The sequence below is a fragment of the Alternaria novae-zelandiae genome (assembly GCF_023758075.1).
Source record: "Alternaria novae-zelandiae strain BMP 2774 chromosome Unknown scaffold_5, whole genome shotgun sequence".
Taxonomy (NCBI): domain Eukaryota; kingdom Fungi; phylum Ascomycota; class Dothideomycetes; order Pleosporales; family Pleosporaceae; genus Alternaria; species Alternaria novae-zelandiae.
In genome coordinates this window covers 1,325,086-1,350,717 of record NW_026056965.1, presented here as the reverse complement: position 1 = coordinate 1,350,717, position 25,632 = coordinate 1,325,086, and the positions used below count along the sequence as shown (strand labels likewise).

General features: G+C 54.8%; 5 protein-coding genes across 5 annotated transcripts; 3 read left to right on the top strand and 2 right to left on the bottom strand.

The window, feature by feature from the left end:
- Positions 1-2,694: 2,694 nt before the first annotated feature.
- Positions 2,695-3,082, top strand: J4E88_003452 (uncharacterized protein; the record flags this gene model as incomplete). The annotated part of the gene is made up of 2 exons (XM_049397103.1): positions 2,695-2,916; positions 2,969-3,082. 2 exons carry the CDS (start codon positions 2,695-2,697, stop codon positions 3,080-3,082), a joined length of 336 nt encoding a protein of 111 aa, XP_049257445.1.
- Positions 3,083-8,145: 5,063 nt separating this feature from the next.
- Positions 8,146-10,819, top strand: J4E88_003451 (uncharacterized protein; the record flags this gene model as incomplete). Its single annotated transcript, XM_049397102.1, has 2 exons — positions 8,146-10,025; positions 10,075-10,819. The coding sequence occupies 2 exons, from the start codon at positions 8,146-8,148 to the stop codon at positions 10,817-10,819; spliced, it is 2,625 nt and encodes an 874-aa protein (XP_049257444.1).
- A 1,650-nt stretch (positions 10,820-12,469) lies between these two features.
- J4E88_003450 (uncharacterized protein) lies at positions 12,470-13,866 on the top strand (the record flags this gene model as incomplete). The annotated part of the gene is made up of 2 exons (XM_049397101.1): positions 12,470-12,528; positions 12,576-13,866. 2 exons carry the CDS (start codon positions 12,470-12,472, stop codon positions 13,864-13,866), a joined length of 1,350 nt encoding a protein of 449 aa, XP_049257443.1.
- A 162-nt stretch (positions 13,867-14,028) lies between these two features.
- On the bottom strand, positions 14,029-15,783 carry J4E88_003449 (uncharacterized protein; the record flags this gene model as incomplete). The annotated part of the gene is made up of 4 exons (XM_049397100.1): positions 14,029-14,279; positions 14,374-14,824; positions 14,962-14,992; positions 15,203-15,783. The coding sequence occupies 4 exons, from the start codon at positions 15,781-15,783 to the stop codon at positions 14,029-14,031; spliced, it is 1,314 nt and encodes a 437-aa protein (XP_049257442.1).
- Positions 15,784-16,793: 1,010 nt separating this feature from the next.
- On the bottom strand, positions 16,794-24,203 carry J4E88_003448 (uncharacterized protein; the record flags this gene model as incomplete). Its single annotated transcript, XM_049397099.1, has 1 exon — positions 16,794-24,203. One exon carries the CDS (start codon positions 24,201-24,203, stop codon positions 16,794-16,796), a length of 7,410 nt encoding a protein of 2,469 aa, XP_049257441.1.
- Positions 24,204-25,632: the final 1,429 nt, after the last annotated feature.

Genomic DNA, 25,632 nt, shown 5'->3' with positions numbered 1-25,632 from the left:
GTTGCGACGTGGTAGTGCGAGGTATGACGTGGGGTGGTTTGTTCGGGTTGCGGACTGCGGAGACAAGCGCGGGAGTGAACGCGCCCGCCAAGCAGCAGGGACAGTCACGTGACTTCCAAGTTGATCGAGTGAGCTACCTTTACTGCACATAGACTCTACAGTCACGTACAATAGCTATTATCGCGTGGATCTAAAAAGTCGCAGACCTTGTATTATTGCAATCAGCTTATGCTACTTATGATTCCTTCGTGCTCCTGCATCAGGATCGGTTACGCCCCATTCGGGTACTCCGGTCCTGGCGGAAGGCGTCCGCACTACGCCTGGATGGGAAACAACCTCAACGTCCATCCTCTGCTGTGATCCTTCGCTGAACCTCCCAGTCCCCTAGAAATAAAGCGAAGAAGCGCAGAGCTGGAGTCGGATGGAGTGGAAAGGAAGGAGTAATACCAGTGAGGGGTGATTTGAGAGAACTAATGCAGATGTGCTCAGGGAAGTCAATGCGGCACCCCGCAGAGCCTCAGCCAGACCTCGGAGAATCTCTGGAGTCGGGAGCGTAACAGCCTACAAATTGTCTTTCGCGCACGAACTCAAGGAGCGTCGCCGACGACACCGTGACGGGTGTTGTTCGAGTCCCGCCTGTCTCTCAACATAGGGCAGGGCGCAGCAGTCACGAAATCCTTTTGTCCACAACGTCAGTACGGACGAGGGCTGAAGATAGACCCAACATCAATATCAGAGGTAGCACGCACATTGCCTGTCAGATAAACGGTCTCGCGCATAGTCGCGCATCGGAAGGCTTGTCTACCGCGGCAGCGTCAGAACGTTGCGGGAAACTCATCTCTTTCCCCACAAGCCCAGGCAGCTTTGTGCCACCATGTCATCCTTGTGTCACCGCTCTCACCGGAACCGTGGATGCTACTGGGTCGCCGACCTGACGATACTGAACTAAGTACGTCTACCATCGATAATTTGCCTATCATTACACGGACTTGAAGAGCGGATACTACGCCGACCACCGAGACGACAAGGGCGAAGAGCACAAGTTCTGGCAATTCTGGTACGAGCAACACGCGCTGTCACCTAACGAACACGTGAGCGATGCCTAGAGCTGGATGAAAGGCTATACTCTCGTACGAGGACAATTCAAGCACGGGTTGGAAGAAGATCTGTTCTGTAAACGTTCCCAGGGCGGCTGGCCAGCGCAGCGAGATGCGCTATTGCGCCTTGCGCAAGAAAGCTTGTGTGGCAATTGAGACATGTTCCGATACAGATGCTGCTTTCAGCTCCATGATGCGAGACGCCTTCACGCCTTCCAATTCGAGAGATAACTAGCCGGATCCAATTTCGTGAGTAAACCTGAAGGGTCTTTCTGCCGCTTGCTGATCAAATTCCACAGTTTGCTCAGATACGTAATTCTGGATTGTATCCGTACTAGAGCCTTACCGGTATCGTGGTAGGTCGGCGATCTTACAAAATCGTACCATAGCAGATAAAGTGCTTTCAACCAAGAAAGCTTCGCATCCTTCCCGTGGCCCGCGTCCGCGTCATGCCTCACCCGCTCTTGCATCCGTAGCGCTGACACTGTTTTGAGGCGTTCACTTTATCACATCCATTCACCAATTGTGCAGACGTTGTACCACCGCAACCTGATCTAGATCTGGGGGCCTTACGTCTGCATGTCCACAATTCGGGTGTCTAGCGCAACGCATCTATATTGGAGATAAAAAAGGGTCTCCGAGGCCTGAGGCTAATTACCCGGCTAGGCTAGCCCTCTGCAGGCTACTGGAGACAGCTGTGGCGCATGCGCTGGCCTTGGCCCCACCAGGCGAAGCTGGCAACCCACTACCACCATCTCATGAAAACGATGAAAACGATATCGTGCACAAACATCGCAGTAGCTGCTTGGGTGTTTGATCAAATTCTCCAGAACCGAAATTACCGAACTCATGTCACGATCAGCCACTACACCGGGTCGTTCCAATGATTCCAAGGTCATCTTCATGAGATAGTGCCACAGCACCGCACCGTCGTGTAGCGTATGGACAAGCCTTGCATCCGCCGCGACTACTAAGGCCCGCTCCGCACGCTACTGTCAGGCGTTCCCCTTTACTCCGGTGGGCAGTATCCCTGTTGCAAACCGCGAAGACGACCCATGTGTAGAGTAAAGGCATGCTGGTACTCGGGGCCGTCGATACCACAGTCAAATCTGACCCACGTCGCACAGCAATCTACACTCGAATTGACCGGTTCGTCTCTAGGGCTTGAACGGACTTCCATGCCGGTTTCACTTCGAATAAAGACCTCATGCAAGGCCTCCAACGTTGACATCACATTGAAGCCTCCTCGGCGTTCATCTCTAGGTAAACTCATCGCAGGAACGTCGCTCTATGGATGGAGAAGCCCGATGGGCCGAAGTCTACTAACGAGAACGCAGGGAATATCCACTTCGTGGAGGGCCACAGCGTCTCGAAGATTGTTTTCGGCCCACGAGCAAGCAGTGCCAGCCTCTCGATGGCTGGACTCTCTCCACCAGGGCTTTCTGCCATATCTCTCGACTCAAGCACCGGGAGCTTAGCATAGCCGTCCTTCATCTATAAAGCAACCTGCCTCCTTCTCCTCAATTCTTCATCCACTCACTCCTCAAACCACTTCATTCACTCTACAACCGCAACACTCAACCCGCAAACCTTCAACATGCAGTTCACCCAGATCCTCCTCCTGGCCATTGCGCCTTTCATGGTCGCCGCCACCCCAGTCGACGCTGAGGGTGTCACTTCCGTCAACAGCTTCCCTCTCGAGGCCCGCGGCGGCAAGGACTTCTGCGGAAGTGATCTGCGCTCTGCTGGCGGCGCTTGCACCTTCGGTGGTGGCGAGAACGACCCCCACGCTTGCGGTGTCAAGGACAGGCAGGTTGTCGTAAGTGTCCCCGACGTGTAATTTGCAAGACTGAATGCTAACAATTGTAAAGCTGTACTGCAAGGGCGGTATCTGGACCATCGACCACCGCTGCGCAGCTGGTCAGATTTGCAGGTGCAACAAGGGTACTCCCAAGCGTGGCGACCTGGTTTGCAAGTCTGGTTAAATTACTGGTTGCTTTTCAATCACAAGTGTCGAAGAGTGGAGTTTGAGGATTGCAAGGACGTGTGGTGGAGAAGTCTCTCATTCAAGGTTATATGCCACCAATGTATTTGACAACGTCCTGATACAATGAAATTGTTGGAGAAATGATCATACTTACCACCATTTTTGAGGGTCTTCGACTCTCGTGCTCCTGCTTCATCGCTGAGACCGTGTTTCTACATCCTTTTTGCATGATTGTGTGTCTAATGCCTCCCCAGTTTCGGAGCTCCACTTAGCAATCTAGACTCTTTCCAAGAGAAATGATGGCTGAGGTTGGGAATTATCATATCACGGTTCCTTGGTACCGAGAGTGAGTACCCAGGTAGTTGCTGATAGCATCGCGCGCACGGACACGGCAGGCGCGGAGGGGCCAATCGGAGTGGTTGCGCCCCAACTACTCACAATCATCAGATCTCTCCACGATGCGTTCTCCACTTCACCTCGCGGGACTCGTTATCGTTTTGACAACCGAATCTACATGCGACCCTATAGAACATATCAGAAAGCAAACAGGACGACTTCGACTGGCTTCACCATGAATTGTTTGGGAACCCCCGCTTTAACAAACGCTCCGCAGCACCTGACCCAGGCAACGAGCCAGCTTCAGAATGAGGGTTCAGCCTTGTCCCAGCTGCACTTCCAGCTACGCGCACCCCCGGGCAAGACGGCGGCGTGTCATCCGTCCCTGCAGTAGCAACCGCGCGATTTCCATTGACTGACACCCCATATCGACACCAGCCGAATCGACCTGGGATTGTGCTCAGGCCCTGATACATCAACAGAACTATCCAGAGGCTGCTAAAGTTCCTCCGCTACTCATCACAAACTGCGCGTGATACCGCGCTGTATCCGTTTTCCTCTAACACAAAGACACCACGCCGCACCCCGGCACCAAATTGCAAACGACTCTGCAAGCCTTCTTGTGAAAGGAGCCTTCTATCGGACAGGATACCCCAAATCATGGCCACCCTTACTGATCTGCCCCCAGAAATCCTAGAGCAGATCTTCCATTTCCTAGGAAGCATCGACGATGTTCACCATCTTGGGCGCACATGCACCAAAACCCACCATGTCATCAAAAAACGCAACATCTATCTCGAGATTATGCGCTCGATTATCTACTTCAACCCCCAACACCGCTACGACTTCCAGCTCAACAGATCCCTGTTCCTCCATTCCAAAATCGTTGGACACTTTCAGCACCACGTGTCACGCTTGCCCGCCAGCCAACCTGGAATGAATAAGAACAACTGGGAGCATTATCTAAATAGTACGGCTAATACATGCTGCTCGCCACAAGAATGGACAGATGATGCAATCTGTGACGTGCTAGCACGATACCAAGGGTTACGCGTGCTGGAGAACACGTGGATGGAAAGGGAACTCCAAGAGCAAGACTTCCTGTCTGTAGATCAGACCTCGGATGCGCAGCGGCTAGTACATCGATTCAAAACGCTCGTTGACCGTGGTGATGAGTTCACATACGACGATATGCCTCCACGCAATCCGGAAACGCCACACACATGGGAATATCGCAGCCTCAACGCCGACCAAAGAGGACGATTCTATGCCGCGGTGGTGTGCATCTGGCTTCTCAACGAGATCAGATGGGTGTTGACTCATTTTTCCTACCCGGCGAACTTCACTATCCAGATCGGGATCCTGGAGTCGTGCAAGAGCAGGATTGTAGCAGAAAAAGATACCCCACTGCTGGATGAGCTGGACCGTTATGCTGTGTTTGCTTTCTTGTATGAGCATGTACTTCCACTCCATGCCTTATGCCTCGCCGACGCCAGTTCCTCGCACCTACCCTTCACATTTGTCTCCGACTTCTCCAAGGACATGGCTCACTGTCCTAGGTACGTATTCCTCACCAACAATCATGTCTGACGCAATACTCGATTATATCCGTACTAACCACCGCGACAGACTACTCCAGCTCTTCCTAATGTCTGGCCAAACCTACTTCCAACCCCCCGACCTAATCGACCTCATCGTCCGCTCCAAGGCATCCCGCCGCCGACCTTACTCCTCCCTCCACACACCCTGTTCAACCTTGCTATGGAGACACCCTCGACGAACTCACTTCCAGGCCTACAATGACCTCTGCAATGAAACCAACAAGGCGCATATTCAGCATATGTCGACGCGGCATCTCACGCTCATCACGCGCTCTTCTTTCCACCAATCGCGCTGGGATATGAGTCAAGGACTTATTCATGCTCCAGCACTTGGCCAGGCGTTGTTCAGAGTACCGGATCACGCGAAGCGGTATTTTTATGATCGCGCTATGGTGGCGTTTGAGCTGTGGGAGACGAAGCGGACGGGGTTGAAGGATATACGGACTGTGTTTCCTAAGAAGTGGGAGGAGATCAGGTGGTGCATTTGGTGGTGGGCGGGTAGTGAGGAGAAGGCGAGGATGAAGATGGAGAGGTTGAGGGAGACGGTGGGGTCGCAGTAGGTCGATTATTTGCGATCATGCGTCGTTGATGAATCATCCAACCGATGATATTGATGGACGGATGTCGGACGGTGGTTGAAAGGGAAAACATTAGGAAAGAGCTTTTCATGATCGAGACAGGCTCGTTGAGGGGAGTAAATGCGTTACTTCCAAAGTGCAGGAGATCAGCAGAGCTCCGGGTCGGAAAAACAGGACAGATGGTATACTCAGATACTGAGATCGGTTTGGATTGGAATGAACACGATAGTAGTTGGCTAGGAGAAGCTGTGATCAGCTGCCTCGTATACGCGTACCTGAGCATCCAAGGTCAATCTTCGCTTGTTGCATATCCGGGGTGCGTAGCGGCTACTACTCATGGTATCGAAAATCGAACGCGAAAACAAAAAAAAACACAAAAACAGCTCGGCAACTCGATAGAATTGAATCGTCAGCAAGATTGAATTTTCTGTTGCAGTTTGCATGACCCATCATGTGACGTGACTATTTCCGGGTATGTGGTCTAAGACGATTGCGGGCCGGAGCGAAGGCAGTGTAGCTGGGATCGTGGCTGTCGTCAAAAGGAATCATCGATCTAAGGCCCGAAACTTCTAAGCCTCAGGCCTGAATGCTCATGAAATTAGAACAGGGCAGCAATGATGACGCAACTTCTATCGATCATGGATGATACCTGAGATACGCAGATTAGGCATCCTTTTGACATCATTGTAACCTGGGTGTTGCTGGACTGTGTTTTAGAATGACTCTCAATTTACGCGTGCTTGGATGCCGAGGCGCATTCGGCCTCGAGGTGTGGCGGGACGTCCAAATCCCATGGCATGAACACCATGTCGACGTTGACGTGCAGCAACACGCGCCCTGGTCTTGCTTCATAGAGTTAAACCATTTACAATCGGATTAGCATCCGCAGCTTATCAGTTCCAATGCATCGGGTACAGCGGCTAGGATGGGTGAAGACATAGTGGTGCTCTTGGTAGAGCGGAGAAGGTGGACAGTTGAGGACTAGCTGGCCAGGCATAACTATGAAGGCTTGTATATCGCAGACAGACAATACGGACTGCTAGGAGCTCGCGGCAGAAATCGGGAAGGTCAATGGCCGCGTTCCGTTTTCCCGTAGGCACAGGGATCGATAGATGGCTCGCTCGTGCTGCCGACCATTGGCATAGGAACGTGAAAGTGCCGGCACAACACGGCCCTCACCGAGGCGCCCGATGTCCCAAGATCCAAGGCCAATTGGGTGCAAGCAGGTGCGCTGACATGAGCAGACGGCGAGATTTGCTGTTTGTTGGAGCGCAGGCAGCCATGTATAAAACAGCTTTTGGCAAGTGAGGGGTCGAAGATGCTCGCGAGACGTCATTGGCGTGTAGAAGCGCGTCAACTGCGCTGCTGGAAAGTGAATGCAGAACCACGATGAATGCGAGGGCTGTCAACGCAGATGCAGCCATAGAACAGGCCAGCGACCTGTCAGCTGCTAGCAGCTACACGGCGGCTCTCGGGCGCTGGGCGAGGGAATGGTGAATGCGCCGAAGTAGCGTGGGCTGTCGGGTTCTCTTAGAGCACCACCTTAACGAAGAAAAATTCGCGCTTGAGAGTGACCCTCTTTCTCCCACCTACGCTTGCTTCTCCCGCACACACGACAGCCAATTTTCTTGCCTGGCGCCCCGTCTGCCTTGATCACGTCGCATCCGACCCTCAGACGCCGCCTCAGCCCGCTCCGTCGCTGTTGCACGCACGCCAGACGAGCCTGTACCGCAACCCTCGTGTGCCTGGAGCCCGTACCTCACTGCACCCTCCAACCCTCATTATCCGCCCGCAACCCACCGCCCACCCCGAGCACTCCGCCGACGCAGTCACAGCTGCCCTCTCTGCGCGCCTGCCCACCCCGCCGCCCACGCAGACTCGCTCCAGAGGTTAGTTCCGCCCACAGCACCGCCCACGCCCGCCGCACGCTTGCTTCCTGCCCTGCTCCCCGCCTCGAGTTTGCTCGGCACGCTGCGCAACACTCCTCCCCTTCTCCGCCTTTCAGCCTCTCTCAGTTGCGCTCTGTCTTTCACTCGCGCTCCTTCCCGCTTAGGCCTCGGCGGCCCACGCAGTTATTTCGACTTGTCGTGCGCTCGCTCCCAGTCCTCCACCACAACTACCCACGTCACTTGCTTCCACCACCACGCCTCATACGCTGCCCACCCTGCGCTTGTAGCACATCTGTTCTTCGCTAACCCCAGTCGCTGCAGTACGCGCAATTACCGTCACAGCCGCCAAACAGTGAAGTAGGAAGCATTTACTTTCCTCACATTGTGCGAAACCGCCTCGGTACAAAGCCCTCGTCCAGCACACTGCCCAGCTCTCCATCAGCGCAGAGCTATATCCTCGCCGCACCGCTTAGTCGACAACGCAAGGCTTGGTAGCAGCAAAGAGATTTGCGTGCGGGGAGGTCAAGAGCAACCTCTCCGGACATACCAGCGTCAACACCTGTTGGCCAGCTTGCCGCAGCGCTCCCATCGGGGACCCTAAGCGCTTACTCTCGTCTCACCAGCCGGACTTTAGTCGAGATCCACACAAATTCCAAAATGGCCTCCACATTTTCATATGCGCAAGCCGCGAAGGGCGTCGTCACGCCTGCCACCACGAGCAAGTCGGCATCCGGCTCTGCTACACCAGCCAAGGACGGCAACGGCGCATCTGTTCCAGAAACTAGCGCGTCACCCAGCAACTGGGCCGAAGACGTCGAGTCTGAGTCGCGCCCTGAGCAGCCTGCGAAAACCCGCGAGGCGCGCACAGAGCAAGCCGCACCCAATGTGGTCAAGGTTTCACAACCCGTAGATGCCTCCAACATATCCTCGCCGGATATGGGAGCCTCCACTTCGTCGACAGTCACCAAGGACGACGATGTTTCCTCGATACCGAACACCTCCTCTGAGTCGACCACCTGGGATAACAAGTCTCAGGCCTCCACCTCGGTTGATAAGTCGGTTGAGGCAGTCGAGAAGACCTCTGACAAGGTCAAGAAGGCCAAGAACGTGCCTGCTAAGCCTCTCCAAGAGGCGCCTGTACCGACTGTAAACCCTTGGAAGATACGAGCGGACACAATTAAGTCTCAGGTGCAGAAGGTTGCGCCTCAAACAACTCCCAATGGAGTGTCCCACGGGGCAAACGGAGTTCAGGCCAAGAACGGCGACTCAAAATCTCAAGAGAAGATTACAAACGGCGAGAGCAGAAACAAGGGCCGAAAAGAGTTCAAGGGTGACCTCGATGTGAGGAACGGTGCTAAGGGCAGGTTCCCCGAGAAGGATGCTAAGGCAGCTCCGGCTTCGAGCGCGCTGCCTCCTCCACCCAACCGCGACCAGGAGTCATGGCCGACTCCCGAGACCGTCATCGACGAGGATCGCAAGAAGGCCCAAGAGAAGGGCGAGAAGGAGCAGAAGGAGCGCAAAGATGGCGCTTCGACTAGCAAGCATGAGTGGGTGAAAATCCCCTACACACCAACAGTTGTGTTCAACACGCCCCTGCCAAACGCGGCAGGCGCCAGGAGAGGTGGCCGTCCTGGAGGACGCGGTGGAGCAGTGAACGGCGGCAGGCCTACTAGCTTTGGCAACGGTGCTGAACAGACCGAGAAGGATGGATTCGCACCAAACGGCGAACCGACGAGGCGCGAGCGCGCTGAGACAGCTACGCAGGATGCGTCTCCCAAGGCAAAGCGCAACGGTAGCGCAGATGCCCCTACACTTAACGGCCAGACCCCTGTAGTCAACGGCGACGCCGCTGGCAAAGCCGCTGGCCCCGTAACCTCCGAGTCTGAAGCGCAGCCCAGGCGATCGTCATTGTCCAACGTGCCCGCTCAAAACGGCGCTTACCAACGTCAGTACCCCACCAAGCCTCACAAGGGCCGCCGAGGCGAATTCCACGGTGCCGGAGAGCGAAGGAGAGATGGCGCATCCTCACCTACCAAGGATAACACCTGGGGTGAGCGTCAGAATTCTGCTGGAACGCAGACAGACGCCGCTGGAGATGGTGAGCGTAGAGCGCACACCTTCCAGGACGGCTCCTCGCATGGCCATTCCAAGCGCTTTAGTTCGTTCTCTAACGGCCGCGAACGTGGCCGCGGAGGTCGTGGCGGCCGTGGTAACTACACCAATGGACACCACTTCACCAACGGGCACTCCACGTCGAGCTTTCCCTTGGGCCCACGATCGCCCACGACCTTTGTACCTGAGAGCAATAGCTTCTTCCCCGCGCCTCATGGCAAATTCGGTCGCAACAACCACCGTTCACAGTCATTGACCACCGATCCATACAGGTATCCACCGTTCCAGCCCGGGTACCCAGCTCCTATTCAAACATCGCATGAGATGTATCCTTATGGAATGCCTGCGCCCATGAGCGCTGGATTACCGTACAGCCCATACGGCGTCGATCAGTACTCGGTCTTCGCTATGATCACGACCCAAGTGTATGCTTTTTATCCGCCCGTCACAAGAAACATGCTAACAGATTACCAGGGAGTACTACTTCTCTGTTGATAATTTGATCAAGGATTTGTACCTACGTCGCCACATGGACTCTCAGGGATTCGTTGCTCTTGAATTCATCGCCGGTTTCAACCGCATCAAGAGCCTGTCTCCTGATATCGACATGATCAGGCTCGTCTGCCAACAGTCTGCCACAATCGAGTACCGCACCAGCGAGAACGGCCAGGACCGACTACGTCGCAAGGAAGGCTGGCAGCAGTGGGTTCTTGACATGGCCGAGCGTGATCCGTCTGCACAGAACGAGGGACCAAAAGAGCTGAACCAGCCTCAGGTCTCTCGCCCTGCAGGCTTCGATCCATCCAACCCTCCTCAGTGGTCGGCCATGTCCCCAGCATTCAGCCCGTTCGGTAACGAGGGCGCGTACCCCCAAATGAACGGTTTCCATCCCGTTGCCCAGGATGCCGGTACAGTGCCGGCGGAGACGAATGGCGTGGCTGCCGAAGAAGTGAACGCGGCCGTCTCGAATGGTCACCCAATCGAGAGCTCGACAAAGGCTGTGAGTGGAGATATTCCTGATTCTTTTTCCGACTTGCAACTCGACAGCTTGACAGTCGTCATGCGCAAGCAACCCCCGTCGCAAATGTCGTTGCCTCCTTCCGTTTCCCGAACGTTTTCTAATGGCTCCATCGATAGTAAACATGGCGTGCCAGATGAGCCGGAGAAGTCCATCACCTGCCAATTGAGGGTCAACGGTGCCGGAGTGTCTGATGGGTAAGTTGCCGTTTCAGAGCAGCTGAATGTATGCGCTAATCACGTCGATAGTAGCCCTGAGAGCCATCTTCATCACCCACAACTCGACACCGACCCGTTCCGATCGACTTCTCCAATCGCCCCTGTTCGCCTCTATTGGGTCAAAGATCACCACCGCCCAGTTCACACCATCCCTTCAGATTCATCGCATGAATCGTATTTTCACCTTCGATCCAAAGCTCTTCATCAGCGTTCCAACGCACCCCTCGGCATAACCCCTTACGACATGAACGTTCTTTACCAATTCTGGTCGCATTTTTTGATTCGGAATTTCAATCAATCAATGTATGACGAGTTCCGCCATTTGGCTTTCGAAGACGCCGCCCACCGGAGGACGGATACTGGCATTTCCAATCTTACCAAATTTTACGGCGAGTCTTTGCTTTCGCCACAGAGCGTGATTCGACAGCGGGTAGCTTCAGACTTTGTTGAACTTATCAGGACCGAAGACGAGCGACGTGCAGCTTTCGATCAGCTGAAAGCAGTTTATCGCAGCGGCAGCATGGACCCTCGAAGCCGACAGCGTATTGATGATTTGCTTGATGCAGATACCTTGGCTCTGTTGACACTGCCATGATGCATTCCGGGTGCTGTCTCAACTCTGTCGTATGAGCCAAGGTTTATGCATGTCTTCGTCCCGGTCTTCGGTCTTGTTGCTTCTCATCTTCCCCTTGCGAGTTTTCAGACTGTGTATACATTGACAAAAAGTTCATGTTCTGGCGTTTTGAACCCGGTCGGCGGCCGACCAACTGTTTTTTCCTCCTTCGATAGAATGCCCTCGCGTCTCGGAAACCTTTTCCTTTAATGTTCACACGAATTACCAATCCCACAATACGAAATACCCTTCTCAGGAATATCTGGCTTTTCCCCTCTTTTTCCTGGATCTAGGGGCCTGGTAGCATTGAAAGCTGGCGTTTTTGTGTGTGTGTCTACCTTTTGCATGTTCATCCGACTCAGCATACAAAACTCGATGGCAGCTTTCTCTCCCCTCAGGCATATATGGTAATCATGTTCTTCCTTTACTTATAGGTGGATGTGGTTGCTTGGGAGTCTTGTTTTCCATGAAGCAAAGTATATAAGCGGATGTCAGGTCTGCGGATGTGGCTTTTGCTTTGTAAAAGTACGAAAATGAATACCTTTTGTTCCTGGTATGAGCTTAAACCCGTATGGTAAAATCTTAGCTTGGTCTTCCAGGTGTCGCAGGATGATACGCTCATGTGTCGTGAAGTGGCTACTGGTGTCGAGTCGCATGGCTGCTACTCCGATTCAGGTGGTTTACTTCAGTCGCTATCATTCCATCGCTCGCGAGAGATTCGCATCCGGGCACACTCCGCCAGGCAACAGCAGCGCAACATGACTAAATCACTGAGCCATCAAGCAAACGATGTTTGGGACTTGCAGCGGTAAATTACAGACGGAGAAGATCAGGCTTCACTTCACTTGAAACGAAAGCCAGGGTGCGGTGAGTGAGTTGGCATGTGATCGTCGTCATTGCTCGGCGTTCCAGACCAATGGTGCCGATCGGTGGCGACATTGACCCTACGCCTCATTAACGTCGCCTTCCCCACAGTTCGACGCATCACCACTCTCTCCTCTCTTGGAACACACAATCATCATGGCACCTGCCGTGGTGCATCTGTATAATTCGGTGGCCAAGAACGCGAGAGCGTTCAAGTAAGTTCGCAGCACTATTCGAGGGGGTCGCGTACTGACAGACGAAGGGCTGCCTGGAAACATGCTGCGAAACTCGTACAGAAACAACTACCAGAATCCGCACGACCTGCCGATGCAGTACTACAACCTATCCTCGCTCGAAATGCCCCAAAGCACCCTCTTCACCGCATTGCCTACCTCAAGCAGAGCAAGGGCCGATGGTACACCACCCACAGCCAGATCAGCGCCGCCGTTCGTCGCTTCACCACCTCTGCGGCTCGCAACTCAGGCGTGAAGTACGACAAGGCCTCCTTTCCCAAGTCACGCATTGCAAGCATCGTCAACGCCCAGGCTGGCCGCGCACCCTTCGCATCGACCCTCCGCCCGAACCTTACCGGTGGCGCATTTGGACGAACCGCAGGAGGTTACGGCTGGGGCTCTGGCAGGGCCGGAGGCGCGCGTTACTTTTCGCATGGACCCGCATCGCCAGCCCAAGTCATCAACAACGTCTCTCAGGCTGTGCGAGCATTCCTCGTCGGTGGACAGAAGGCTCAGTTCGATGGCATCAACCCTCACAACGGCGAGAAGCGCTTCAAGACTGTGTCCGCGCTCCAAGACCAGGTCAACCGTACGCTGAACAAGGTTCCCAAGGCCACCCCTGGATCCTACATCAGCTTCAACGTTAACCCCACCGTCACCGCTCTTACTCCCCTCAAGGCCGTCAAGGGCTTCACCTCTTTCGCGCAGGAGAAAGAGACATTGAACAGCGAGGGTCTCCTCGATGTCCTGTCCGTCGACTTCTCAAGGGCCGTCAAGGAGCTCGCAGCCGTTTTGAACGATCTGCAACGACTGGCGGCACTAGGCGATCTTCCCATCTCGTATGAAAACTCGGTTCTCAAAGTCCACTTCCCTGGCTGCGATGCGCAAACAGTGGAGACGATATGCAACGACTTCGAGGTCTCCAGAGGCGCAGTCCACCAGGACGTGGACTTTGATTCTTTCGTCGGCACCGATATCGCGCTACTCTTCCCCTTCGCACCAAGCCAAACACCCTCCGAATGTTCATTCTACGACAAGCCCGTTGCCGAGCGCCAACACGTACAACCGAACATCGACTGGACGCACATGCTCTCGCCATCACTCGCGGCTTCAGAAGACTTCTCGACCCATTCGGAACAAAGCTACGACCAACTAGATGATTTTGAAACTGAGCCAAACCCGTGGTTATCCTCTTCGTCGCCTTCAGGATACGACAGCTTGCATACCAGTGAGGCTGATGAAATGGACATGCATACCCCGTTGGAATACCAGGGCGTTGAAGGCATGTACAGGTTCATGGCTCAGTGTGAGTCGCGATAGATGGATATAGGATTGCGTTGACGAATGATGACGAATGATGATACCTCTTGGCTTAGATTGCTAGAATAGCGTTTTGGACATTTTCCTCTCCTTTGTAGAATCGAATCAATAAATCAAATAACAACCACTGTGCTTGAAGACCGTGTCCTACGTAGCATGCCATTAGACTTTTCGAATCATAAACATCCTCTTTACGAACGGGCTCCGTTGAAAGCTTCCAGCCTCGGCCGGAGTCGGGTCACCATCCCCCTTCGCAGCAGCCGCAGCATTCTCTTCATCCTCACCAATCTTCCACGTCCTCACCATCCACAGACAGACCGCGGCTCCAATGTACATCCAACCTGTGAAGAGGATGGCTCCGGTGTAACTTCCCCCGTTGAAAGCGACGATCTCAAGGCCGATGGGTTCCGAAACTGTACCGCCGATTAGCACAACTTCCCACATAGACGCACTCCTACCGTGAGAAAGATTCACAGAGAACCAGGCGAAAAAAAGATCATTACTCACAGGTAGTAGGCAACACAAGTACCAGCCAAGTAATACTCAACGCACTCGGCAAATCCCTCAACCCCATAACCTCCGTCGTAACCGGCGCAGCCGTCGCCCAAAACGTGCCCGCCACCATCCCGCCCACCAAACTAAAGAAAACCAACACACCAAAGCTCTTCGCAAAGATCCATATAAGCAAACAAAACACTCCGACCAGGAATGTCATGCTGCCCGCCATGTTTAACCGTCCGATGGAATCAGAGAAGTAGCCTATTGGGGGGCGACCAAGGGCTTGGCCAAGGTTGAAAACGGCGCCGATGATGCTGCCTTGTTGGGCGGTTAGACCGATGGTGCGGGCGTAGGAGGGGAGGGAGAAGAGGAGGACGATGTAGCCGAGCATGCTGAGGACGCCGAAGGCGAGGAGGCCGATGAATTGGGGTTTGCGGAAGAGGGTGTAGTCGAAGCTGACCTAGAGAGATGTTAGTAAGAGGGGTAAGTTGATTGTGATGAAGCATTCGAGCCAGAGCGCGCGATGTGCATCGGAGGATACTAGCCACGTTGCCGTAACCTCGCAGACATATACTAATAACAGAAAAAGCGACATACCTGCCTACTCCCAACCTCCTTATTCCGATCCCTTATCACCAACGCACAAACACTATTCACAACGCCCGCAATAACCGCCAGCGTGCGAAAAGCCCACGGCAACCCAATATCCCTAATCATCGCCTGAGCTGCAAGACTGTATATCAGCCCCCCGAGCCCACTCCCCGCCGCACAACACCCATTCGCCAGACTCCTGTGTGTGGTAAACCACTGCGCAGCAATGCCCACGGAGCCTACGAACAGAAAACCCATTCCCCATCCGAAACACACGCCTTGGGAGAGGAAGAGGTGCCAGATGGACGACGCAAAGCTCGCACCGATGAAGGACACGGTTTCGAAGAATACGCCGATGAAGAGCGTGGTGCGGGTGCCGAAGCGACGCGTTGTGTACGTTGCTACCGGGGAGACGATGAGGGCTTGCGAGATGGAGAGGCCGCCGATGAAGGCGTATTGGAGGGGTGTGGCACCTGGGAAAGTGGACGTGGAGAGGTAGTGGGCGAGGAAGATGGCGTAGGCCGAGTTGAGACCCCAGGTGTGCCCGTTTATTGTTGCGACGGCGGCGACGCAGACCCAGCCGTAGCCGCCGTTTGGGGGAACATCCACCGGGTGAACATCTGGGGCAGTGCTCGTTTTGCTTGATGCTTGGGGTTGTTGATGGGTTGGCGAGATTCCTGGCATGGACTGCAGATTGTTGTTGGTAGTGGAGTCGAGTTCGATATCCGGTTGAGGATTAGCAATAGCCATGCTTTTCTCTGAAGTTGACATGTCGTTTCCTTGACTTCCATTGACACCCTGCTCTTTCTCTCCTTGCGGTGCCTCCATCTTTACTTCCACGTATGCTGACCTCCTCTGCGTCGTCGTTCGTCGTTTCTCTTCGTCTTCGCCTTCTTCCCGGGAATACGGTATCACACAGCACAATCCTATCCGGCCGCACAATCCCACTCTTTCCAATCTCTTGAATCCTTGAACAATTCACCTATGCAACCCTGCGCACCAAGAAACACACAGGAACCAGATCGCAAACGCGTGCGAACATGTTAGGAGTCATGTTTGCGCCTCCCTCGGATGAAGAGTAAGGAAGCAAGCAAAAAAAGTGGAGGTCGACATGTCCTACGCCCTTGTCCGGAAATAAACTCATAACCCGAACTTGTTACGTTAAACCGCTCGATAGGCCCTGCCTCTTCCGGTTAATACAGAGACGGAACTAGGCCGCTCGGCTAGCACATGTGTGCATGATGATGCCGTGGGTGTCGCCTGTCGGCACCGCGAGTCAAGATTGAGAGCCGTGCCGGTGGGTGTCTGAATATGGGTATTCGTAACTTTCATCACCCACTTTACGAAAGTTGTCGTCTATGTTCATCGAGACACGTTGTATTTCAAAAAGAACAGTATATATTACCCAATTTGATATCCAACTAATTCCAAATTCCAAATCGCGCAGCCTCCCTGTCCTCCGCCCAGTATCCCCTCCCGTTCATTCCCCAAACATACATAAGAAAAGCTATATAAACCAAGAGAAATCTGTTGTGTTGTATACAATTTGAGCTATAACTTTCAAGAAAACGGTCTTGCGGGGGTATATATTCCAATAGCCAACCTAAGTCGCTGTGCTGTGCAGTAAAAGACAGAAGAAAAGGCAACGCGAGCAAGCAGAACAAGCAAGCATTAAGGTTACAAACAAGCGCAGAACCCATGATAAGGCAGCGACAGAAAACGCTCGTATAGAGCAGCAGCGGCAAAGCAACGCAAAAGGAAAAATCTCTTTAACAAAGGAAAAGATTGTTGGTTTTGCAGTTTCGTCGATCTTGTTTGTTTTGTCATGGTCGGAGAATCTACCGTTGTTGTAGTTCCCTTCCAAAGTTCAATGCTAGTGGCGTGAGTTCGCCATCAACAGTGCTTTCATCGTCGTAGAAGCCGCTTTCGCTGAAAGGCTCGATTTCGGCGTCTTGGTCGTAGGCTTGCTTGCGCATCAGAGGCGGTGTGCGGGGCTGCTTGCCCAGGGCGGGGAAACCGGCTTCGGTTGATGCGCGCGAGCTGTTCGAGTTTGTGCGCAGGGGCTGGGGTCGCTGCGATGAGGATGAGAGTTCTGATCCGCGGCGCGCGTTGGAGGTTGGTGGTGTCATAAGGCCGGAGAGGAAGGACTGTGCGGAGTGAGGCTGCGCACGGGATGGTGTCTGGGTCCGCGTGGTGGTCGAGGTACCTGCGAGAGCGGAGGTAGCCTCGCCACGGCCCTTGCGCCAGTTACCGATGGCGGCAGCGAGCTGGACTGCTTTGGGCGAAGCAAAGTTCGAGAGCGAGCTCAGAGTTGGGAGGGACTTTTGTCCGCCCGAGATGAGTCGCTCCTTCTCACTTTGCTCCATCTGCAAGTTGGTACGGATGCGGATTGCGGCATCACGAACGGTCTCGCGATCGAAGGTTGGCTGAGCAAGAGAGTTGATGAGGTCGTTCAGGTCGTCCACACGTACACCAAGTAGCTCACGGAGCCAGTTGATCTCAGTGTCGCGTTCCTTCAACTTGGCTGGGGCCTCAGTGTCAACATCTTCAAGCTGGCGCTCGAGAGCTTCGATACGTCCCTCACGCTCTTGTAGCTGCTCCTGGAGAACACCAATAGACTCGCGCAATGCTTGAGGTGAGATCTTCTCTGCGCCGCTAGGAGCGAACGAAGAGGTTGACGTAGGAGACTTGGATGCTGCTGCAACAGCGGCGTTGGCGGCTTCCTTTGCGACCTGAAGTTTCTCTTCCAGCAACGCGATCTTGTCCTTGAAGTGGTCGAGCTTGGAGTCGGCGAGCGCAAGTTTGTCGTTGTGGAAAGCATCAGCACGATCCTTGTCTTCACGCGCGAATTCCAGAGCGCGAGCATGTTCATGCTGCATGTGCTCAAGTTGGCGTTCGAAAGTGCGCTGCTGCTCCTGCAGGCTGTGTCTGTTGTTCTCGATCGCTTCCTGTACGGCTTGTTTCTTGAGGTCGGAAGCGGCCTCCAGATCCAGTTCGTGCTTCTCCTTGGCTGTATCAGCATCAAGGCGAACCTGGTCCAGCTCAGCGCGGACACGAGCGACCTCGCTCTCAAGCTCGTGGCGAACGATGTTGACTTGGTTGTTAGCTGCGTCAACATCGGCCTCCATGAGCACGCGGGTGCGGCGGATCTCAACGTGCGCAGCATCCCTAGCCTCGCGCATGTCACGCTCGTAGCGCTGGGCGTTCTTCTGGTGCTCCAAAGATTCCCTCCTCAGCTCTTCAATTGTCTCCTCAAGTCTGGCGTTGTGCTTCTGGGTTTGCTCGAGATGAATCCTGAGTCTCATACCCTCACGTTCCTGGGTCTCCAAGCGCTCGAGCTCCCTCTCCAGACGCTCTCGTGTGCGACCTTCAGCTTCAATGCGTGCGCTGAGAACCTCGTACTTGGTTGCGGAGGCCTCCTCGTTCTTTTGCCATTGAGCACGCTCAGATGCGATCTGCTGTGAAGCGGCAACCATATCTTGCTGTAGCTTCTCGAGCTTGGTGCGCATCGACTCGCGTACTCGGGTTGCCTCCTCGGCCTGGAAGCGCGCCTCTCCGATAGCCTTGCGCAGCTGCTCTCCTTCCTCGTGAGCGTGCTGCAGGTCACCACGCCACTTGTTAGCAGACATACGGTGTTCCTCGAGCGTAAAGTTGAGTGCCTCGTTCTCCGCGGTGACTGAATCGAGCCTCTTCTTCAGGTCCTCCTCCGAGCTTTCCAGGGCGATGTTTGTAAGCTTGAGCTGCTCGTTCTCAATATCGAGAGTGGCGAGTCTATCGCGCATGTCGGCCGAATCCGCCTGGTATGAGTTGAGGCTGCGGCGGAGGTCATCTCGCTCCTCTGTCAATGTGCCAATCTTGTGTTCGTCATCACGGGAAGTCTGCTGCAGAAGCGTGAGCTCTTCCTCGGTGACCTTGAGCAGGCGCGCAGAGTCCGCTTCACGAGCCTCGAGGGCTTGGCGGGCCTCAGCTTCCTCGTTGAATCGAAGAGTGGCTTCCTTGAGCATTTCCTCAAGGTCCGCGATACGAACATCCCTCTCCTGGACGGCCTTGGAGTTCTCACGCTCGGCAACCTCTTCACCATGGCGCTTCAGAGCTTCCTCAACAAGTTCACGAACCTCCTCAGCCTGAAGATGGTGGCTAGTGGTCTGCGCAATAGAAGCCTTGAGGCTACCGATGACCTGGTAGATCTCGGACATATCGACCTGTGGCTGGGGAATATCGACGGGAGCCTCAAGAGTGGCAGCAGGCTTCTGGTTCGCCAAGGCCTCGGCAACGATAGAACGGATCATATCGGGCTGTACATTTTCGGCAGTTGGCGCACTAGGAGCTGAAGGCTGGTGGGATGCGAGTGCTTCAGCGATAATGGAGCGAATGGTCTCCGCTTGCAATTGCTCCACAGCTGGCGTTTGTTGTGACGCAAGAGCCTCGGTAACGATTGCCTTCAGGTCGTCAGGCCAGATCTGCTCAGGCACTGGGGGTGGCATTGGCTGAGGAGCGTGCGTCTCGAATGCCTCCAACACGATGGACCGGATGTCGTCAGGCTTGACCGATTCCACGGGCTTAGGAAGATGGGTTGCGAGCATGTCAGCAAGGATAGAACGAACGTCGTCAGGCTTGAGAGCCTCAGTCCAGGATGCAATCGTGGTAGAAGCAATTGCATCCTGCACAATGTCGCGGATCTGAGCAGCAGGAACAGGTTCGACAGGTTGTACAGGTGGCTGGTGTTGCGCAAGCGCATCGGTGACGATCTCCCGGATCTTCTCTGGGATCATTGGCTCGGGAACGGGCACCGGAATAGATGTGATCTGTGATTGGTGCATCTCAAGCGCGTCCTGGACGATAGATCGGATCTTCTCCAACTTCCTGTCCTTTCCACGAGATCGGTTACGGTAGTCAACGTCGGTCTCTGCTTCGTCATCTTCGTCGTCGGCATCGCTGTCCAGGCGTGCGCTAGTCGACATGCTACGGCGGCCGCGTCCCGGACGTTGCGACATCATTGCAAGTGCCTCTTGGATGCCTTGCAGGTTTTGCTCTAGCGGGCCAAGACGGTCCTGCAGGAGACGGCCCATGAGGTCATCAACATGCTTGTCGAAAAAGCCACTGCGTGTCTGGACCTTAGATTCGTCTTCAGTAAGAAGACCTTCGTCCCAATCGCTCATGGGTCCGGCGTCAGCATTGTTCATGTGGCGCACAGGCGAGTCGTATGGGAGCGCAGCCCGCTCATCGTCAAACGGATCCTGCACCGATGTTGCAGAACCCTGCATCGGCCGTCCCGGGAAGAATCCCCGACGGGGGCTGGGGCTGGGGGCGTCACTGCGCATCTTGAAGTTGGGTTGTAGGTCATTGCGCTCAAACACGTTTGGCGTTCTCTGGGGGGAAGACTGGTCCCAAGAGGCCTCGTCGCGCTCGACGCCAAAGTCCGAGCCCTCACCATCCATGTGCTTCATGACAGCATCAATGTCGTTAAAGGAAGCATCACCAAGTTGGTCGAAATCGGCACTTTCGCTTTCAGGGTAGCCCTTGTGCCTGCCAGATTCCATAGCAGTCTTGAACGAGCCGTCGTCGCTAGGCCTGTACGTAGTTGCTGGGCTTCTGCTTGCGTATCTCGGTGGAGACACTTGAGACTTCTCGGGATCTTCAACCTGAGACGGTTTCGTAACGTGGAAGCCGAAGTCGTAGCCAGCACTGTTGAACTGCGGTCGGAACTCGAAGGGCTTGGCGTTGGCAGAAAGCGTGCTCTTGTGGGAGTGCTTGGTGCCCAGTGGCTCGGGTTCCTCGGTAGTTGGCGTAGGCACATCGCTCGCGTGAGGTGTATCGTCGTCTGCACCTAGATCGCTCTCTGGTGCGGGCGAGATAGGCTCCATGATGACTTCTTCCGTCGGCTGTGACAAAGGCTCGGGGCTCTTCGACTTGGCCTTGATCTGCTCACGTACGGGCGACAGGTTCTCTTTGTCTTCTGCGACGGCCTCCCTTTCGACTTGAGGCTCTTGCTTGCTAGCGTTGGGCTGTCTGACTTCTGCCAAAGGTTGCGATGCAAGCACGGGCTGGAGTGCGAATTTGGGAACATCGTCGCCGTCAGCGCGGTCACGACGAGCTCGCTTTTCACGACCGTCGGCTTGCTTGGGTCGGCCAGACTCGTCCTCGTGGTCCTCACGGCCTTCAGTCTCTGGTGTCTGCGAGCGCGTGTTGTCCGGACGGATGATCGGCACGGCCTTCGAGCGTGTGGCGGGCTTGACGATGTCACTTTGAGACAGGTTGACATCTCCGAAGATCTTCGAGGAGAAGCTTGTTGGAGCAGGAGCCGGCTTGTTAGGGTTGAAGGTAGACACGCCAGGGTTGAACGAGGGCGCATCTGGCTTGAAGGCTGGCGGACTGGAGAAGTTGAAGCCGCCGGACGGGAATGGAGAGCTGTCTGCCGCAGGCTTGAACACAGGAGCTTCGACCACAGGCTTGAACGCCGGAGCATCAGGCTTGAACACGGGGGCATCCGGCTTGAAAGCAGGAGCCGACACGTTGAAGTTGGCCAATGTATCGTTATTGGGCTTGTTGTTGGCTGGGACAGCAGCAGGAGCAGCAGCTGTAGGTGGCTTAACTGCGGGTGCAAAGCTAAAGCCCGAGGAGAAGGATCCTGGCTGGAAAGACGCTGCAGGGTTGAACTTAAACTCCTTGGCCTCAACATTGAGCTTCGAGATGGAGGAACGCGAAGCGTGCTTGCTGTGCATTGCCGATGCAGGCTTGCTGAATGCGAACTTGTTGTCCTTCCATGAGTTGCTGACCTGGGACGGTGCTTGGGAGTGTTGCGCAGAGCTCTGTGTAGGGTTGCGAACCTCTCCGTCTTCCAAGCTGGGGTTTGTGTTCTCTGAGATGTTGGTCTTCGCACCGTCGCTGTCGGAGCGAGGGTTCTGCTGGGCAGGGAACGAGAAGGAGACAGGCTTCTGAGACTTGGTGAGTGAATGCGACTTGCTGTGCGGCTGAGGTTGATGCAGGATCGTTCGCGAATCCTCCCACGTAGGGTTAGCCACAGCATTGGAAGGCTTGTAGGATACGTTAGTCTCTGGCTCCGTACTGAAGTCACCTCCTTCCGCAAACTGCTTGTCGATTGCTTCTTCCAAGTGATACTCTTCGTTCGCCGCCTCGCGTTCAAGGTTCTCACTAAGGTTATGGCGATGACTGCGAGGACGCGGTACAGCAATCTCCGGCGCAGGTTGAGTGGCATGCTTCATAGCCGGAACCTCATCCTCCTCGTCTTCATCTTCGGGTACTTCGGCCAGAGTGGAGGACGGGCGCAAGCCAAGGACTTGTTGCTGCTGCTGCTGAAGAAGCTGGTTCTGTAGCTGCTGCTGTTGCAGTTGCATCTGCAGCTGGAAGTCATCCCTCTGCGTCGGCGTAATGGGAAACTGCTGGCCGGGTCTCATGCCGAATGGAGAATGTGGCGAGATCATTCCGGAAAGATCAGGCCTGCTCAGAGCACGAGCAGGAGAACCACTGCGTCCATCTTGAGAGTTGAAGTATCCAGCAGGCGACCAAGTACCCGAAGGTGAGTAACCGTGCTGAGCAAAGTTTGCAGGCGACCCAAAAGTTGAATGGCGATGCATGTGCATGCTGGGACGCTGGTTTCCAAAAGCAGCCGGAGACGCGATCGATTGTCGAGACATGTGCCCAGGCGAGGGTCCGAATGGAAAGCCGGCGATGCTGCCTTGCCTGGCCATGCGAAGACTGCCAGCTGAGGAGGTCGGAATTGGTGGAGTAAACCCTTGCCCCGGGTGTTGCTGTGATGACGCTGTTCGCGACATGGGAAGAGGAATGTCTTCCTCGCCACCGATACTGACACCAAGTGCAGCCAGTTTAGCTTCAAGCAGAGAGTTCTCGTAGTCCTTCCATTCTGATTCCTTCGAGACGCGGACCTTGTACTGCTTGTTGGAGTTGGCGCGTTCTGCCTTGACATCCTCCTCAGCCGGCCAGATGGCACGATTGTGTGTCTCTAAGCCTCCAGTACTGAAGCCACGAGTGTCGTAGCCCTGCTGCTCGAGCTGTCGGAGCTTGTTATTGACAGCCTCTGCGGTCATCGGCTTCGGAGGGAATCCAGGGTTGCCCCTGGGAATGTCTCGCGGTATCGAGATGATGCAGCCCTTGCCCTTGACAATGACCTTCTTTCGCATCCGAGGTTGCGCGGGTGCTGCACCTGGAGGGGCCAAGAACGACTTGCTTGGGGTGTCGGGAAGTGGCTTGTTCGACAACTCCTGGTTTACTTTGGAGGCGTCCTTGTTAGACTGCTTGCTGGGAGTTTCATCTGCCGGCTTAGCTGTTTTTGAAGGAGTCGGTACCGGCGTCTTCTCAGCCTGGGCGCTGTATCCGTTCGTACTGGGACCCGATGCGGAATTTTGCCTGGCTGTCACCAGCTCAGGATCCGCGTACTTTGAGGCCATCATCTTGCCGAGTGCTTCCTTCTGATCTTTACTAAAGTGGCGCCAAAAGTCCTGCTGGTTCAGAGTCTTGTTGTTGTTCCTTTGCTTGTGTCCTCGTTTCGGCGGAGGAGCAAGTGGTATATCCGGTTCTCCACCTGATCCCTCTGTATCGCTGTTATTACTCCGCCAGTCGTTTGTCTCGCGGTTCCAACGCTCTTCTAAGAATCGCTCAACCCACTCTTGCGAAGTCGGGTTCGTGTCGGACGCGCGGGGAGTAGTGCCGGACGCTCGCGGTTCTTTGGTGGGAGTCACTAGATTTGGCAGTCGAGAGCGGATTAGATGTTCGAGCGTGAACTGGTTCGGCGAGGCGTTCCGTTCGAGACGCGGGATAAGATGCTCGAGGTTGAACTGGTTGGGCGACTCTTCCTGCAGATCTAGCCGGGATGGGAGCAGATGTCCGAGGCCGAATGTGAGTCCGGAATTTTCCTCTTCAAAGTCGTCGCTGCCGAAGTTGGTCGAGACCTGACGCGACGGATTAAAGACGGGCGGCGGGTGTCTGTAGGGACTGCCCCAGCTGGCCGTGTAGTAGGAAGTGTCGGTTCGGTCGTGTCTCGCAGCGTTGGACGGGGTGCGCGGGTCGTTGCCCAGTATGGAAAAGGACGGGAGCGTAGGGAGCTCTGGGCTCGAGTTGGCTAGGGTGCGAGCCGGCGAGGGGGCCGTCCAGGTGGGAGAGACTGCTTCGCGCGCCTCGGGCGGAGTCGAAGCTTCACCAAAGTGCCCGGGAGCAAATGGAGGCGATGAGGGCGGCGGCTGCGAGGACGAGGTGGACCGTCGAGCGTGCATCCAAGGGTTTCCCGCGTTGGCACAACTCGTCGAGCTGCAACTCTTCTTTTTCCGTCTCGGATACTGCGCGCGTCAAACAGGCGACAATTGTTCCGACGACGCTGCAGTCAGTGCTCGGGCAAAGAAACGCGCGGAGAGAGTTTGGCGCGCAGTAGGATTACAAGGTAATATATCAAGGAAAGGCTGGGCTTGGTGGCTAAAAGAGCGACATAGGGTGGGATAGATGCACGATTCTGGAGGCGACAGGACGAGCGAACATCCCGAGGCAGCAGCAACAGCGGATGAAGCAGGAAGAGAGGCAGTCGGAGGCGTGCCAGTGTCGTCGACAAAATGTGGACACGGACAGGAGAGCAGGCGAGGCTAATGTCAGCCATGCACGCTGCTAGCGCCTGATGCCAGTTGGCGTCAGGGGCCTTTCCGCCGAGGCCACATGAAAGAGCTGCAGCAACGCCATGCATCAAATATCCCTCCCTCCAAGAACTCGTTCGCTCTCAAATTCCCTTAAACTTCAATGTGTCTTTAACCTACATGCAGCTGCAGTCTCATCACCCCTTCGCCTGGTGCTACGACGCGTCTCCGTCACTGCTAATAACACGACATTTCGACATGACATGGGTGCCTCATTGCCGGGACTAACCCTCGCAGCCAATCGTATAACGGCACGTCATGTCTGGATGCGTCATTGGCAGCTTCCAACCACTGGACGACAGATCCTGATACCCCGCCGAAGAAGCTGCCGGACATTCCAACTCCAGCCCTGGATATTTCCCACCTGCCACACGCGTCCTATATGTTCATAATGTCTTCTTCGACGCGACGAACATGGTGCAGCGACATTGAGAAAGGGGACCTGACTAGTGGTTAGACAACGGGAGCTAATGCTGCCCTGCAAGGATAGCGATGTCTTGACAGGCCTGTCGAGCACCCTTCTAGAAAATCCATTGTGCACCCATGTACAGCTACATGAAGAGGAAAAAGCAAATTCTCCCTTTTGAAGCGATTGTGTGCAAATGACTGGATGGCTGGAACATAAAGAGCTGGAATCTTTTGTCGCGTATCGAATATTACGGGCTGCACTGGCACTGCCCGCCTTCGCCAGTAGTTCCGCCCACGAAAACGACTTGTACGGAGGTGAACCTAAGTTTATCAGCAAAACCGTCTACACTCAACAACAGAAGACTCACGCCGCAGTAGCTGCGAATATCTCGACCGGACGTGCTGTCGTGAAAATAGCCAGAACAGATGCGAATACTCCCGAGAAGGCTGCAACAGCCGCAATTCTATACGGGAGATTGTCGATCATATACAGCGCAACAATTGCAGTCGACGGGATGATAGCAGAAAGTACCACGTTCAGTGCTCGAGCGAAACGGTGGAGGACTTCTAACTTGACGCGGCCTATACCCGTCTCTTCTGATCCTGCCATCGG